The sequence below is a fragment of the Bombina bombina genome, chromosome 9, assembly GCF_027579735.1.
Source record: "Bombina bombina isolate aBomBom1 chromosome 9, aBomBom1.pri, whole genome shotgun sequence".
Lineage (NCBI taxonomy): Eukaryota > Metazoa > Chordata > Amphibia > Anura > Bombinatoridae > Bombina > Bombina bombina.
Genome location: NC_069507.1, coordinates 189,570,161 through 189,587,321, shown reverse-complemented (window position 1 = coordinate 189,587,321; position 17,161 = coordinate 189,570,161). Strand labels below are relative to the sequence as shown.

The window sequence follows — 17,161 nt, the reverse complement described above, 5'->3', positions numbered from 1 at the left end:
TAGCAATCTATACAGTCCAGCAATATCCAGCACAAACACCAATGGTAAGATCCCCAAGGAGTTACTACAAAACTCCAATAAGGTAATAACAGAAACAAAAAGTAGGAAGCTCACCAAAATGCCAAAGTAGATTCTTTTATTCTTGGAAAAGCAGAGTCAAACAGCTGTTTGACTCTGCTTTTCCAAGAATAAAAGAATCTACTTTGGCATTTTGGTGAGCTTCCTACTTTTTGTTTCTGTCTTTAGCAATCTATGACAGCAGTGTTTGCAACAAATTATAACTGCTTCAAATATTGCTAAAAAGAAAAGACACGTGCACGCTCCTAAGCTGCTATGAACTTACCTTGGTTTACTCTTCGAAAAAAAAGTTCCAGTATGAAAAAAGGAAATTTGATAATACAAGTACATTGAAAAGTAGTTGAAAATGTAATTCTCTATCTGAATCATGATTTTTTTTATTTTTACTTTACTGCCCCTTTAACACTCTCATGCATGCCACCTGCTTGTAGAACATTCAGACCATTATAGAGAGGTACAATTTAAATCTTTGTTGTCCATATAACCTGTAGGGATTAAAGTGACAGTCTACACTAAAAACAGACTTACTGGATTGGAATCCTTGGCCTTCAATTGCTCCGTTGTACATTTTCCTAAAGAACATTCATTGTAACCGTGCAGTAAAAATTGATCAAGTTTGTCATTGTTGGCCATTTGAAATGACCGCCAGTCTCCTCCTATTATTGACATAAAAACATAGATATTGACGACAGATAAGAGCCATAGGCCCAGCAAGTCTGCCCGATATTACCTAACAGTATAAACTTATCTAGTTCGTAAGATAGCCCTATGCTTGTCTCAGGCATTTTTAAAGTCCCCCACAGTGTTTGTCATTACTACCTCTTGAGGAAATGTATTCCATAAATCAATCACTCTTTCTGTAAAGAAGTGCTTCCTCAAATTACTCCTGAATCTACTACCCTTTAGCTTGAGATCATGACCCCTTGTTGAGTTTTCCATTTTATGTAAAATACCCACAGCCTCAGTTTTACTAAGCCCTTTAACATACTTGAAAGTTGCTATCATATCACCTCTTTCCCTTCTCTCCTCTAAGCTATACATATTTAGGTCATTGAGCCTATCCTGGTAAGTTTTATTTTTTAGACCATGTACCATTTTGGTAGCCCTCCTTTGCACAGATTCAAGTTTGTTAATATCCTTCTGAAGATATGGTCTCCAGAACTGCACACAATACTCAAGATGAGGCCTAACTAATGATCTATAAAGTGGCATAAGAACCTTACTATTTCTGCTGCAAATACCTCTACCAATACATCCAAGCATTCTGCTAGCCTTACTCACTGCATTACTACATTGTTTACTAAGTTTTAAATCATCTGAAATAATAATTCCTCAGTCAGTAAAGTGTCATTGAGTCTGTAATTAACTTTTGGATTTTTCTTCCCTAAATGCATTATTTTACACTTTGATGTGTTAAACTTCATCATCAAGTTCTAAGGGGTGGCGATAGCGAATTCTCAGTTCATGGAGAAATATGCGCATTGTGTGCAAATGTAGTCACTTGGCCATCAGCTCTACATGGTCCAGTGGTGCGCTATCTTATACAGTAATTGCAGGGGACATAATAAAGAAACGGGAGCTGTTGGATAAATTATTTGCAGTGACAATAACGGTCTATTGAAGCCTTACATTTTCTAGAACAGGGGTTAGCAACCTTGGGCCCCCAGATGATTTGGAACTACATTTCCCATGATGCTCAGATAGCCTAAAGGGTTTCTCAGCATCATGGGAAATGTAGTTCCAAATCATCTGGGGGCCCAAGGTTGCAGACCCCTGTTCTAGAACGAGCCCTGATATTAATTATGTGGTACATGGTCTGCTGTAAAATGAGATCCTTTACAGAGTTCTTGGCCGAGTGACTACATTTGTACACAATGTGCATGTGCAAATGCTCCGTGAACTGTCGTGAATGGCATGCTGCAAATTCGCTAGTGTTACCCCTTAGGACTTGATGATATCATTAATAGGAGGAGTTTAGTGGCCATTTCAAAAAGGCCAGCAATGACAAACATCAAATGCTCCTTAGTAAAAGGTACAACAGGGTGTAATCGGAGGTCAAGGATTTCAATCCAGTAAGTCTAAAGTGTAGACTGTCACTTTAAATTTTCCTTTACCTTTATCCTCTAAACTCATGACTGATGTTCTTTTGAAACCCTTGTGTCACCTCTATTTTCATATGCCCATGACACCCCAAGGACTCCATAAATACACTACAGGGATTTAAAAATAAAGAAGAAAATACTGAAAACTAAGAAGCAATCATGCTAATTATTATTAAGTGTATCACTAAAATGGTTTAGGTTTGACAATATATCCTTAAAGCAGTGTTTCTCAACTCCAGTCCTCAGGACCCTTAACAGGCCAGATTTTCATTATATCTTAACTAGAGCACAGGTGAAATACTAATCTGATGGGTGAGAGCAGGTTAGTAACCATGGTTACTGATCAGCTGATTATTTCACCTGTTCTCAACTTAAGATATAATGAATATCTGGCCTATTACGGGTCATGAGGACTGGAGTTGAGAAACCCTGCTAAATGGATAATAAATTTTTACACTCTTTAAAAGGACAGTAAACACCTTGTACATATAATATTGTATGCCGTCTTGCAATAAACTAAAATACTAGGAGAGTTTAAAAATGTTTGGAATGCATTATCACCTTGTTTGCTACAACTTTTTTTCAGTAGCCAAACTCCACCCACCCCCTGCCTTATTTGGGGCAGCCAATATGGGCTTGTTACTGGAGTAGAAACAGCTGCCATTATGTTAGAAAGCTCTCCGTTGGCTTGCAGTTCTTATCCCATCATCTCTGCTGAAGCCAGTTGGGGACAGATATATGATGGTTATGCTTGTGAAACGTGCCGTGTGCTCTCTCCATTCTCAGAGTTGGAAAACTCTTAACTTTCAGACCTAAATTACAGGGAAAGGATGCAAAATAATAACAATAACAGCTTTTTACTACACAAAATCAAACAGTTTATATTACAATCTCAGTGTTTACTGTCCCTTTAAAACATGAATTGCCTTTTTTTTTGTAGATAAACTTTTAAAGCCAGCTGCCCAGCATATGTGCCTTCTGTTTAAATATTGTGTACACAAATAATCACAAACAGTAATCTCCTACCTGTACAGTGCACACATGCTCTGATTTTACTTTTATTTGGGTAAACAACCTGTAGTATTTTTATTTTTCAGGCAAAAGGAAGAATCATTATAATGGCAGGTAAATATGGTAAAATCACTAATACATAGCTAGTTTTCCTATCCTTTTATGGATCCGCCATAAGAAATGGTTCGACAACAACATCTTTGGTTATGTAACAATTGTTTTATTATTTAGTTCATCTTAATCAGAGATGGGAAAATTCAGCCGGAAAAAAATGAACCGTTAGGATAGAGTGCGCAATTAAAGGGACAGTCTAGTATAAATTAAACTTTCATTATTCAGATAGGACTTTTAATTTTAATCAACTTTCAAATTTGCTTTTTTCTCTTGGTATTCTTAGTTTAAACTAAACATAGGTAGGCTCATAGGCTGATTTCTAAGCCTTTGAGGGCTGCCTCTTATCACATGCTTTTTAAATCTCTTTTCAACACAAAGAGACAGAAAGTACACGTGGGCCATATAGATAACACTGTGTTCAGGCACAGGGGGTTATTTAAGATTTAGCACAAAACAATGCTAAATTTAAGACAATAGATAATAAACAGTCACAGTCATGTGATCAGGGGGCTGGAAGAAGGTTCCTAGATACAAGGTAATCACAGTGGTAAAAAGTATATTAATATAACTGTGTTGGTTATGCAAAACTGGGGAATGGGTAATAAAGGGATTATCTATCTTTTAAAACAATAACAATTCTATGGTAGACCGTCCCTTTAAGTAAAAACGGCATTTTATTTCTATCATCACATTTACATCTTTTTCTATTTACAGAATTTTTTGTCCTTTGAAGAAACTTATGCTATCTTCGAGCATGAGACTTAAAGGGGCACAAAAGTAAAAAAATGAAAGGACAACTAAGTACAGTAGAATTGAATAACTGTCAAATACACATTAAAAAGACAATGCAATAGCACTTAAATGAGCAGTAGAAGTTAATTAATTTTCTCCTCCCCTGTATCATGTGACAGCCATTAGCCAATCATGAAATGGATTTTTGTATATATGGCCAGATTACGATAGAGCGCGAGATAAACAATATTGCTGGACCACGCTACCATTAGCGTGCGACTTGAATATTACAAGTCCATGGTAAAGCATGTTAACGTCACTCGAGTGCAACCTATATTTTCAATGGATATCTCAGCCATGCACTTGTATTACAAGTTGAAAGTTATAGTTCGTGCTAGAGCGCAAGTGGAAACTGCCCTAGAATATTTAAAGCTACTTGCAACCAGAAGTAAACCATAATGGTTAAAAAAAATGGCAGAAAACACATAAAAACACATTAAAATAAAGTATTACACTCATATATACTGTACACTTTTTAGAATATATATATATTATATACATTTGAATAAATATATTTTAAAGAGATATGGTATAGGGCAAAGTGTTTGACTAGAAAGGTCTCCTATGTACAGTATATACAGTATATATGTCTAAATATGTGTATGTGAATATACATGTGTATGTGTAAATATGTATATGAATAAAGGTTGAGGGATAAATAGTATGGCAGTTCACTGTTCCATAGATGCACACACTCGGTGCCCTGTTGAAACGCTAACACACACTCCCCATCAATTCATTCAAGGGTGTTTTTTGTGCTTACCTCACTCCAGACTTCCGATTATCCTGTTTGCAGTGCGGAGAGGCTCCACAATCCAGGGTCCATGACACGTTCGCCTGGATACAAAGTCAGGGTATAAAGAAACCATTGACTCCTCTTCAAAATGTAAAAACAACATCTTTATTGTTCAAATCTTAAAAACCTTTGGAAGCTCCAGAGTAATAACACATAGCAGGCGCAGCACTATGGCTAATTATAGTCAATTATGCATGTTCTACCATATTTATCACGCTTTTTGTGAAACTGCTTTATGACATGTCAAGCACTGTCCTTTGTATCAAATTGGCTGAGATGAGACTTAACATAGTGGGCGTTTTTGTTTTAATTGCTATTTTTATACAGCCAATTAGAATTATGCATGTGTTTTAAAACCAATTGCAAGGCACAACACTGATAGGCTATGACTATGGCTAACCAGCCAAACGCGTAAGCCCTAGTGCTGCGCCTGCTATGTGTTATTACTCTGGAGCTTCCAAAGGTTTTTAATATTTGAACAATAAAGTTGTCGTTTTTTTACATTTTGAAGAGGAGTCGATCGTTTCTTTATACCCTAAATATGTATATGCACAACCACATATACATACATACATACACCTATAAACACATTTATACACTTATATAGACATATATATATATATATATATATATATAACACACACTTTTGAGCCCTTTCCAGTCAAATACCTTAAAACATGCTATATCATTCATTATCATTTGTAATGATATTTGAATAGAAATACTTTACATCCCAATGTCCTTTATATATATATACAATTTATTGTTTTAAATAAAAAGAACACATTCTTCTATGTGAAGAACATTTGAATGCAATGTATTTATAACTCACTTTGGGTTTTGCACTGTTGGTCTAACGCAGTATTGGGTTAGTGCACTAGCGATAACTGTTAGTTTTTTAACAGCGTACCTCATAGAAGTCTATGGGGAGAAGAACTTAGAACCGTTGCGCTACCTGAAGTCCTGAAGTTAGCTCGCCTCGTACTTTTGCTTGCATACTTGTAATACACGTGCTAGCCAGGCTGAGATAATTTTTTACTTTGAGCACAATTAGCGCGTGAGCAAAAAAGCTATTTAGCACACCACTTGTAATTTGGCCCATACTGTGCACTTTTGCACATGCTGAGTTGGAGCTGGCGCCTCAGAAAGTGTGGCTATAAAAAGAATGCGCATGTTTACATAATGGTATTTATTTTTTAAATTGCATGCTTTATCTGAATCAAGGAAGTTTATTTTTTACTTTAGTGTCCCTTTAAGCTATAATTATTCAGTTAGAACATGCAATTTTAAACAACTTTTCTTGCCCTATTTGAATAAGGAAAGTTTCATTTTGAATTTCCTGTTCATTTTAACACTATATGACTGTTCCAATCCATCAGGAAGAGTCTCCATTTGAATGAATGGTTGTTATGTACCACTGGCTTCTGTCCGGCTCTTGTTTTCCTTGTACCCATGTGTTATTATACAGATGTTTCTGCATGTTTATCTATAAGAAGATATACTGTGCTAGTAATCTAGTTTTATCTCACTACAGGTGGGGGCATCACAGAGAGGAACATTCAGAGAATACTGGAGGGTGCAGGAGTGCAAGAGTTCCACTGCTCAGCACGTTCAAACAAGGACTCCGCAATGAAGTACAGGTAGATAACATGCTTAACTTTACTGCACAATTCCACTCGCTTAACTTAATTGCACAATGCCGCTCGCTTAATTTTATTGCATAATGCCGCTCGCTTAATTTTATTGCATAATGCCACTCGCTTAACTTTATTGCACAGTGCCACTTGCTTAACTATATTGTACATTGCCACTCGCTTAACTTTATTGTACATTGCCACTCGCTTAACTTTATTACACAGTGCCACTCGCTTAACTTTATTACACAGTGCCACTCGCTTAACTTTATTGCACAAAGCTGCTTGCTTAACTTTATTGCACATTGCCGCTCGCTTACCTTTATTGCACAGTGCCGCTCGCTTAAAGTGATGGTAAATCCTAGCATTTTTTAAACACTAGGATTTACCAGTGCAACAAATAAAGGGGGCTTTCAGTCATGAAGTATAAAATACTTCATGCTGAAAGTTCCTTTATTTGTCTGAAGCGTTCGCCATGCTGAGCACCTCAGGCAACCCACGGCAGAACGCTATTTTATCACTGAGGTAATTTTTTGGGCCAATAGCGTGCCAGCCATACAGCATAATGCCAACTGGTCCGCTATGAGGGGGAAAACTCACCTCACTGAAAAATGGCACTTAACTTTACTGCACAGTGCCACTCACTTAACTTTACTGCGCTATTTCACTCCGACTATTTTACATTTCCTACAGACCAGTTGTCTTTATATTTTCTACAGACCAATTGTCTTTACATTTCCTACAGACCAATTGTCTTTATATTTTCTGCAGACCAATTGTCTTTACATTTTCTACAGACCAATTGTCTTTACAATTCCTACAGACCAATTGTCTTTACAATTCCTACAGACCAATTGTCTTTACATTTTCTACAGACCAATTGTCTTTACATTTTCTACAGACCAATTGTCTTTACATTTACTACAGACCAATTGTCTTTACATTTACTACAGACCAATTGTCTTTACATTTCCTACAGACCAATTGTCTTTACATTTACTACAGACCAATTGTCTTTACATTTTCTACAGACCAATTGTCTTTACATTTACTACAGACCAATTGTCTTTACATTTCCTTCAGACCAATTGCCTTTACTTTTCCTACAGACCAATTGCCTTTACTTTTCCTACAGACCAATTGCCTTTACATTTACTACAGACCAATTGTCTTTACATTTCCTTCAGACCAATTGCCTTTACTTTTCCTACAGACCAATTGTCTTTACATTTCCTACAGACCAATTGTCTTTACATTTTCTACAGACCAATTGTCTTTACATTTACTACAGACCAATTGTCTTTACATTTCCTTCAGACCAATTGCCTTTACTTTTCCTACAGACCAATTGTCTTTACATTTCCTACAGACCAATTGTCTTTACATTTTCTACAGACCAATTGTCTTTACATTTACTACAGACCAATTGTCTTTACATTTTCTACAGACCAATTGTCTTTACATTTCCTACAGACCAATTGTCTTTACATTTTCTACAGACCAATTGTCTTTACATTTACTACAGACCAATTGTCTCTACATTTTCTACAGACCAATTGTCTTTACATTTTCTACAGACCAATTGTCTTTACATTTTCTACAGACCAATTGTCTTTACATTTCCTACAGACCAATTGTCTTTACATTTTCTACAGACCAATTGTCTTTACATTTACTACAGACCAATTGTCTTTACATTTTCTACAGACCAATTGTCTTTACATTTCCTACAGACCAATTGTCTTTACATTTCCTACAGACCAATTGTCTTTACATTTACTACAGACCAATTGTCTTTACATTTTCTACAGACCAATTGTCTTTACATTTTCTACAGACCAATTGTCTTTACATTTACTACAGACCAATTGTCTTTACATTTCCTTCAGACCAATTGTCTTTACATTTCCTTCAGACCAATTGTCTTTACATTTCCTTCAGACCAATTGTCTTTACATTTCCTACAGACCAATTGTCTTTACATTTCCTACAGACCAATTGTCTTTACATTTCCTACAGACCAATTGTCTTTACATTTCCTTCAGACCAATTGTCTTTACATTTCCTACAGACCAATTGTCTTTACATTTCCTACAGACCAATTGTCTTTACATTTCATACAGACCAATTGTCTTTACATTTCCTACAGACCAATTGTCTTTACATTTCATACAGACCAATTGTCTTTACATTTCCTACAGACCAATTGTCTTTACATTTCCTACAGACCAATTGTCTTTACATTTCCTACAGACCAATTGTCTTTACATTTCCTACAGACCAATTGTCTTTACATTTCCTACAGACCAATTGTCTTTACATTTCCTACAGACCAATTGTCTTTACATTTCCTACAGACCAATCTTTGTCAGTCAGGGTTTCACAGCCTCAGTTAAAGATGTCAGACAGAATTAGTGCTTTGCGTGAAATCCATATTATTTATGATGTACAAACTCTGCTAATTCAAAGACCGTAAGTGTCATGTTGTATAGCCTCTAGTTTCATTAGGGCATTAGGGTGCACTGCCCCGTTATAGGTGTTGAGGTTGACTGAGTGTGTCAGTATATTTGTTGTACTGAGCTGGAATGTGCCTCTATAACCAGCACCTGTATTACATACTACACATTTGTTCTCATTATTTGATATTACAGAAAATTCATTAAGGGACCTTATTTGGAAAATATGAAATCTGGCTAAAGGGCATTTAATTCTCTCTTGAGCTGCATGCAGCCCCAGGTCGTTTTGGAATTTAGGAAAACCCATGAGTTATACACCCTGTCTAGTACTACATACTGTATATGTACTTCACCGTAGTTACATTTTTAGTTCATGGTAGTACATTATTAGATACCTCACTTGTATCAGTCCTAAATATAATAAACCAGATATGTTTGTATGTCTTATCCTCACATTTTTAAAAGGATAGATTCATGAAAGTTCTCTATTCCCTGGCTGTGAAGTTTCAGGTCTCTGCCTTGTCAACTATTATTAGAATCATATGGGCTCAGAAGTCTCTGGTCAGACAAGTCGTTCAGATAGTGGTTCATATTTAGCCCAGGAGTAAGTCTGGGAGCCTCCATATTGCTTAATACTAAAATCTGCTGTTCTCCTTATGTGCTTTTCCATCAAGAAAATGGTGTCCAAGTTTTATGCCTCCTAAGACATCTGTCTTACCTGATTTTATCATGATAGAACACTTTTGAACGGGAAATGGTTTTACAACTCGAATGTGGTTGGCTGTTTTTATATTCATCTCATTAGAACAAACGATTGGAGGCAGAGTAAGAGGCTACCTGTCAATGCTCGACCACTTTGCAAAGCATATGTATATATCCCAGGACATGGCTATGATTATCCAGTATTTTGTTTGTTTGCGTCATCAAGTAATGAAGACATAAATTCTACAGTAGATTCACTCTGATTCTATAAAGGCAGTCTCCACTTTTTGGTTAGATAAAGCAGTTGTCTTTTATGATGATCTTTGCAAGGTAGTTATTAAAACCTTTTTCAATCACTATAAAATAGTTATATACTTCTACTGAAGTCAAGCTTGTCAGAAACAATCTGCAAATCTTTTCAGTTTAAACACCTTTTATTAGTGTATCTTCAGTACATGGTTTATAGAAACAGCAACATTTCAGGCTTTAACAATTCATAAGCATGAATAAGGGCAATTGTTAAAGCCCAAAACGTTGCAGTTTCTATACACCATGTACTGAAGATTCACTAATAAAGGTCTTTTAATTGAGCAGCTGGAGGATTGTTGTTTTTATATATATATATATATATATATATAAGTATTTGGTTGGGTCAGCCACCTCCGTACTGCAAACACTTCAAGGTCCTGTTTTACATGTTATTCTGATTTACTGTATTTTTCATTGACAGAAACAACTCTGTATCCATGGGAGCATCACTTCCTACCTCAGAATATTCCATTAAAGTTGCAGATGTAACAAAAGTCAGGACCTTAAATGCCATGGCAAAGAATTTAATGTAAACTGGCAGCCCCTTTCATAAGCGTGAGATGTACGAGGCAGGTGGTGCTGTGGCAGAGTAACATAAAAGGTGCTTATACCTGCATTTCTGTACCAGCGTGTGTCTATGGAGAAGAAGAAGAAGAAACTTGTTTGGGATGTTACTGCATGATTTAATTTGGATTTCTTTAGGATGACAGAAGTGTGCAAGGATAGCGCAAAACATATACGCAGACAACAATGCTCCAAAGTCTTTGTTTCTGCTGCCAAAGCCTCGTTGTACGACTAAAACAGATCATCAACACAACAATTTACAGCTGATTTACTCATTAAGATAGACTCTTACATTTCCTGTATTTATTTTTTTAATTTGCATAATCTACTGCACAGTTTCAGGGAATCTTTTGAATTATTGGTGTACACAGAAATCTTTACCCAGCTTTTGTTTACAAATACGACTATTTTTATTTGCTTCTGTTTCAGATCAGTATGTTTTATTATACAGTGAATATACGTGATAATATTATTTCAGTCAAAAAATCCTGTTCTACTTTTGTTTCTAAAAAATTACACTTTTATCTGGTATAAAAATGGTGAAAATATCAAAATATTTTTAACCCAGATTAAATGAATAAGCATCTTTTTGATTTGTGGGTTTGTTTTTATTTTTGTCATATGGTGCAAATTCTTTACAATATACAAAGTATTTTTAAATTAACTTTTTCAAACTTCTAAAACATCCGTATCATTCATTAGGAGATTTTGTTTGACGTTCAGTAACACTGCTAAAGGGGATGAGATGCAGGGAACCTCAGGCTTACTGGATGTATTAGATCATAGTTGATGCCCTATACAAGAGGAAAATCTCTAGTTTAAAGAGATAGTATATACCAATTGTCATTTAAAGGGACAGTCTAGTCCAAAATAAACTTTCATGATTCAGATAGGGCATGTAATTTTAAACAACTTTCCAATATACTTGTATCACCAATTTGTTCTCTTGGTATTCTTTGTTGAAAGCTAAAGCTAGAAGGTTCATATGCTAATTTCTAAGCCCTTGAAGGCTGCCTCTTCTCTCAGGGCATTTTGACAGTTTTCACTACTAGAGGGTGTTAGTTCATGTGTGTCATATAGATAACACTGTGCTCACGTAGGTTGAGTTACAGTGAGCCAGCACTGATTATCTAAAATGCAAGTCTGTCAAAAGAACTGAAATAAGGGGGCTTAGATACAAGATAACCACAGAGGTAAAAAGTGTATTTATATAACTGTTGGTTATGCAAAACTAGGGAATGGGTAATAAAGATAGATTATCTATTTTTTAAAACAATAACAATTCTGGTGTAGGCTGTCCCTTTAACTGCAAGTCATAAACACTACTATAAAGAATAATATGCACAGATACTGATCTAAAAATCCAGTATAAAACCATTTAAAAACTTACTTAGAAGCTCCCAGTTTAGCTATGTTTAAAGGGACATCAAACAAGTTGGGATAGAGACATAATAATATAATATGTACTTTAATTACTTTACCTGCAAATTTATACTGCAGTGCCTCGTCATTAACCCTTTCTTTTTAGTTTCTGAATTGTACAGCTCAAACTCCCCCCACACATTTCTTTCTATGGCTGTAGCTAGAGCAATGTTATATAAAAATAAGCAAAACTTTAACTTTTTTTTTTAAAAGCTGTATAGGCTATATAAATGCATCATCTACAAAACATTAATGCAAAGAAAAATCTAGTGTATAATGTCCCTTTAAAGGGGCTGCACAGGTTTGGGAGAAACCTGTCTACTATTCTTTTCATATACTAACAGGTGGGGGGGGTCTTGATGTGGTGGGTGTGTACACCTTTGCAGTTTCTGAAAACCTTGATAATAATATAGTTTACTGTCATTCCTTTTATCATTGGTTACATTATTTAAACTTTGTTGTGCTGCTTATGGAGCTTTCTATAATCTAATTCTGCCAATTAAAAATCGCTGTTCAGGCTCCAAAGCTGTACAGTATCCTGTTATAGGGCTAGATTATGAGTGGCGCTCTAACAGTTGCACGCGAGCGAGTTGAAAGTTAACATGATCGATTGAGCGCAATTGAAGTTGACACCCGTTGAATTAGCGCGGCCTCAGAGCTCTGGTTAATTGTTTCGCAAAACAAAAAAGTCTCAAATAACACATCAATAATACACTACAAAGTACAGTTACACTCATAATAACACCAATCTAATCTAATAAAAAATAATATTTTAAAAATGTATTGCACAAAAAAGTTATAATGGCTCAAAGATATGAGGTCTCAGGTGTTAAAAAAAAAACTACAGAATGGGCTTCTGATGTACCCTGAGGACCAACAGCTGGGTAAGAACAGTGAAGTGGGATCTGTATTTTGGTAAGTACCCAAGTTTCTTACACAGCCCGCAGGCTACCAGCAAGTACAACAAGTCAGTACTTTAGGCCAGACACAGCAACAGAGGGCATACTAAACAACCCTGACATACCCCTTTTCTGTGTGACTTCATTGTGCACATGATGGGGTTTACGTTTTACTTTTTAAGTTTAAGTATATAGTCTTTAGTAAAATCTCTCTGTAAAGTGCTTATGGCATTTGTGTATGTATTTGGACATTTGGGGAAGTGTTTCCTGTGGGGAGCTAATTTATTTGTAATGGCTCCTTTAAATGTCCCTGCTCTAATGGTGACCTCCTTCATTGGCGCTTAATTTGTTCTCAAACTTCACTGGAGCACAAAGGAAACATCCGTGTCCTGCGGTGAGTGGAGACAGAGTGCCCTACTTTCTTTTTTTATGGAAGGAGTTAAGCATTTTCCTGCAAGAAGGGAGCTTTTGGCATTCTCTAAGCCTTATCTCTTCACTGCGATGCAGGCATCGGTCTGTTACCGGATCGTCTGTGGTACTGGAGCGGGGGTGGGCACCCAAAAATATTAATTTAGGTGCATCTCAGATTCCATTATAATTTCTTTCATGTAATTAGCAAGAGTCCATGAGCTAGTGACGTATGGGATATACATTCCTACCAGGAGGGGCAAAGTTTCCCAAACCTTAAAATGCCTATAAATACACCCCTCACCACACCCACAATTCAGTTTTACAAACTTTGCCTCCCGTGGAGGTGGTGAAGTAAGTTTGTGCTTAAGATTCTTCATTGATATGCGCTTCGCAACAGGTTGAAGCCCGGTTTTCCTCTCAGAGTGCAGTGAATGTCAGAGGGATGTGAAGAGAGTATTGCCTATTTGAATACAATGGTCTACCTCTAGGGGATCTATTTCATAGGTTCTCTGTTATCGTAGAGATTTCTTCTCCTACCTCCCTTTTCAGATCGACGATATACTCTTATATACCATTACCTCTACTGATTCTCGTTTCAGTACTGGTTTGGCTATCTACTACATGTAGAGGAGTGTCCTGGGGTAAGTAAGTCTTATTTTTTGTGACACTCTGCGCTATGGTTGGGCACTTTATATGTAAAGTTCTAAATATATGTCTATAAACTTATATTTGCCTTGATTCAGGATAATCAGTATTCCTTTTCAATACAGACTGTCAGTTTCATTATTGGGATAATGCATTTAATTATTTTTTCTTACCTTGAAAAATTTAATTTGGCCATTTTTTCCTGCATGCTGTTAGGCTCGCGGGGGCAGAAAATGTTTTTTTTTGGCGCTAAAACATTTTTTAATTTCCGGCGACGTAATTTCGCCGGAAGCTGTATTCTGTTACGCATGCGTATTCAGACATTTTTTTGTGCCAAAAAAATGTGGGCGTCTTTTTTACTCACTTTATTTAACCATTTTCTTTTCATGGCTTCTGGTTTCTAGAAGCTTATTTTTTTGCATTCTTTTCCATTCCTGAAACTGTCATTTAAGGAATTTGATAATTTTGCTTTATATGTTGTTTTTTCTATTACATATTGCAAGATGTCTCATCCTGACCCTGAATCAAAATCCACTAATGGACAGACGCTGCCTGATGCTGGTTCTACCAAAGTTAAGTGCATATGTTGTAAACTTGTGGTAACTGTTCCTCCAGCTGTAGTTTGTGAAAGCTGTCATGATAAACTTTCCAATGCAGATTGTGTTTCCATTAGTAATAATCCTTTACCTGTTGTTGTTCCTTCAACATCTATTGTTCAGGATGTTCCTGTTAATGTAAAAGAATTTGTTTCTAATTCTATTAGGAAGGCTCTGTGTGTTATTCCTCCTTCCAGTAAACGTAAAAGGTCTTTCAAATCTCACATTTCAGATGAATTTTTGGGTGACCGCCATCATTCGGACTTATCTGTTTCTGATGAGGTTTTTTCCGGTTCAGAAGATTCTACCTCAGATATTGATACTGATAAATCTTCATATATATTTAAGATGGAGTTTATTTGTTCATTGCTTAAAGAGGTTTTGATTGCTTTAGATATGGAGGAGTCCAGTCCTCTTGATACTAAAACTGCTAAAACGTTTAAATTCGGTTTATAAACCTCATGTGTTAATTCCGGAAGTTTTTGCCAACCTTGGACACTTCCATTAAGACCAGACCTTCTATCTCAAGGCCCATTTTTCCATCAGGATCTCAAATCATTAAATTTGAAGGTATGGAGATTGAACGCTTGATCCTCAGTCATAGAGGTTTCTCTGACTCAGTGATTAACACTATGTTACAGGCTGGTAAATCCGTCTCTAGAGAGATTTATTATCGAGTTTGGAAGACTTACATCTCTTGGTGTTCTTCTCATAAATTTTCCTGGCATTCTTTCAGAATTCCTAGAATTTTACAATTTCTTCAGGATGGTTTGGATAAAGGTTTGTCTGCAAGTTCTTTGAAGGGACAAATCTCTGCTCTTTCTGTTCTTTTTCACAGAAAGATTGCTAATCTTCCTGATATTCATTGTTTTGTACAGGCTTTGTCTCGTATCAAACCTGTCATTAAGTCGATATCTCCTTCTTGGAGTCTTAATTTGGTTTTGAAAGCTTTGCAGGCTCCTCCGTTTGAGCCTATGCATTCTCTAGACATTAAATTACTTTCCTGGAAAGTATTGTTCCTTTTGGCTATCTCTTCTGCTAGAAGAGTTTCTGAGTTATCTGCTCTTTCTTGTGAATCTCCTTTTCTGATTTTTCATCAGGATAAGGCGGTGTTACGGACTTCTTTTCAATTTTTACCTAAGGTTGTGAATTCTAACAACATTAGTAGAGAAATTGTTGTTCCTTCATTATGTCCTAATCCTAAGAATTCTAAGGAAAGATCGTTACATTCTTTGGATGTAGTTAGAGCTTTGAAATACTATGTTGAAGCTATTAAAGATTTTAGGAAGACTTCCAGTCTATTTGTTATATTTTCTGGTTCCAAGAAAGGTCAGAAGGCTTCCGCCATTTCTTTGGCGTCTTGGTTAAAGTCTTTGATTCATCATGCCTATGTGGAGTCGGGTAAGTCCCCGCCTCAAAGGATTACGGCTCATTCTACTAGGTCAGTTTCTACTTCCTGGGCTTTTAGGAATGAAGCTTCTGTTGATCAGATTTGCAAAGCAGCGACTTGGTCTTCTTTGCATACTTTTACTAAATTCTACCATTTTGATGTGTTTTCTTCTTCTGAAGCAGTTTTTGGTAGAAAAGTACTTCAGGCAGCTGTTTCTGTTTGATTCGTCTGCTTATAATTTCAGTTTTTTTCATTATAAGATTAAAACTTTTTTGATTTGGGTTGTTGATTGTTTTTTCAGAGGAATTGGCTGTCTTTATTTTATCCCTCCCTCTCTAGGGACTCTTGCGTGGAAGTTCCACATCTTGGGTATCTGCTATCCCATACGTCACTAGCTCATGGACTAATTACATGAAAGAAAACATAATTTATGTAAGAACTTACCTGATAAATTCATTTCTTTCATATTAGCAAGAGTCCATGAGACCCACCCTTTTTTTGTGGTGGTTATGATTTTTTTTTTGTATAAAGCACAATTATTCCAATTCCTTATTTTTTGATGCTTTCGCTCCTTTCTTATCACCCCACTTCTTGGCTATTCGTTAAACTGAATTGCGGGGGTGGTGAGGGGTGTATTTATAGGCATTTTAAGGTTTGGGAAACTTTGCCCCTCCTGGTAGAAATGTATATCCCATACGTCACTAGCTAATATGAAAGAAATGAATTTATCAGGTAAGTTCTTACATAAATTATGTTTTTTGGGCATTACTTTACATACATACATACACACATTTTATTCCCACTTTTAGAGGGTGTAATATACCTGTGTTTTAGGGTACTTACACAAAACACGCTTTCTTGGGGCATAATATGCCACACCATTCATAGGCCTAGATTTAGAGTTCGGCGGTAGCCGTCAAAACCAGCGTTAGAGGCTCCTAACGCTGGTTTTGGCCGCCCGCTGGTATTTGGAGTCAGTGATTAAAGGGTCTAACGCTCACTTTACAGCCGCGACTTTTCCATACCGCAGATCCCCCTACGCCATTTGCGTAGCCTATCTTTTCAATGGGATCTTTCTAACGCTGGTATTTAGAGTCGTTTCTGCAGTGAGCGTTAGAGCTCTAACGACAAGATTCCAGCCGCCTGAAAATAGCAGGAGTTAAGAGCTTTCTGGCTAACGCCGGTTTATAAAGCTCTTAACTACTGTACCCTAAAGTACACTAACACCCATAAACTACCT

The 17,161-nt window shown here is 36.4% G+C and overlaps 1 protein-coding gene across 5 annotated transcripts in view; it reads left to right on the top strand.

Moving 5' to 3' along the window:
* CUTC (cutC copper transporter) overlaps positions 1 to 11,146 on the top strand; it is a 58,029-nt gene extending 46,883 nt beyond the window's left edge. For all 5 annotated transcript variants that reach the window (XM_053692533.1, XM_053692534.1, XM_053692536.1 and 2 more), the window contains exons 7-9: positions 3,278 to 3,305; positions 6,428 to 6,533; positions 10,416 to 11,146. In XM_053692533.1, coding sequence (XP_053548508.1) covers positions 3,278 to 3,305; positions 6,428 to 6,533; positions 10,416 to 10,527 — 246 coding nt within the window. In that variant the 3' untranslated portion in view covers positions 10,528 to 11,146. The remainder of the gene's footprint in view (positions 1 to 3,277; positions 3,306 to 6,427; positions 6,534 to 10,415) is intronic.
* Positions 11,147 to 17,161: the final 6,015 nt, after the last annotated feature.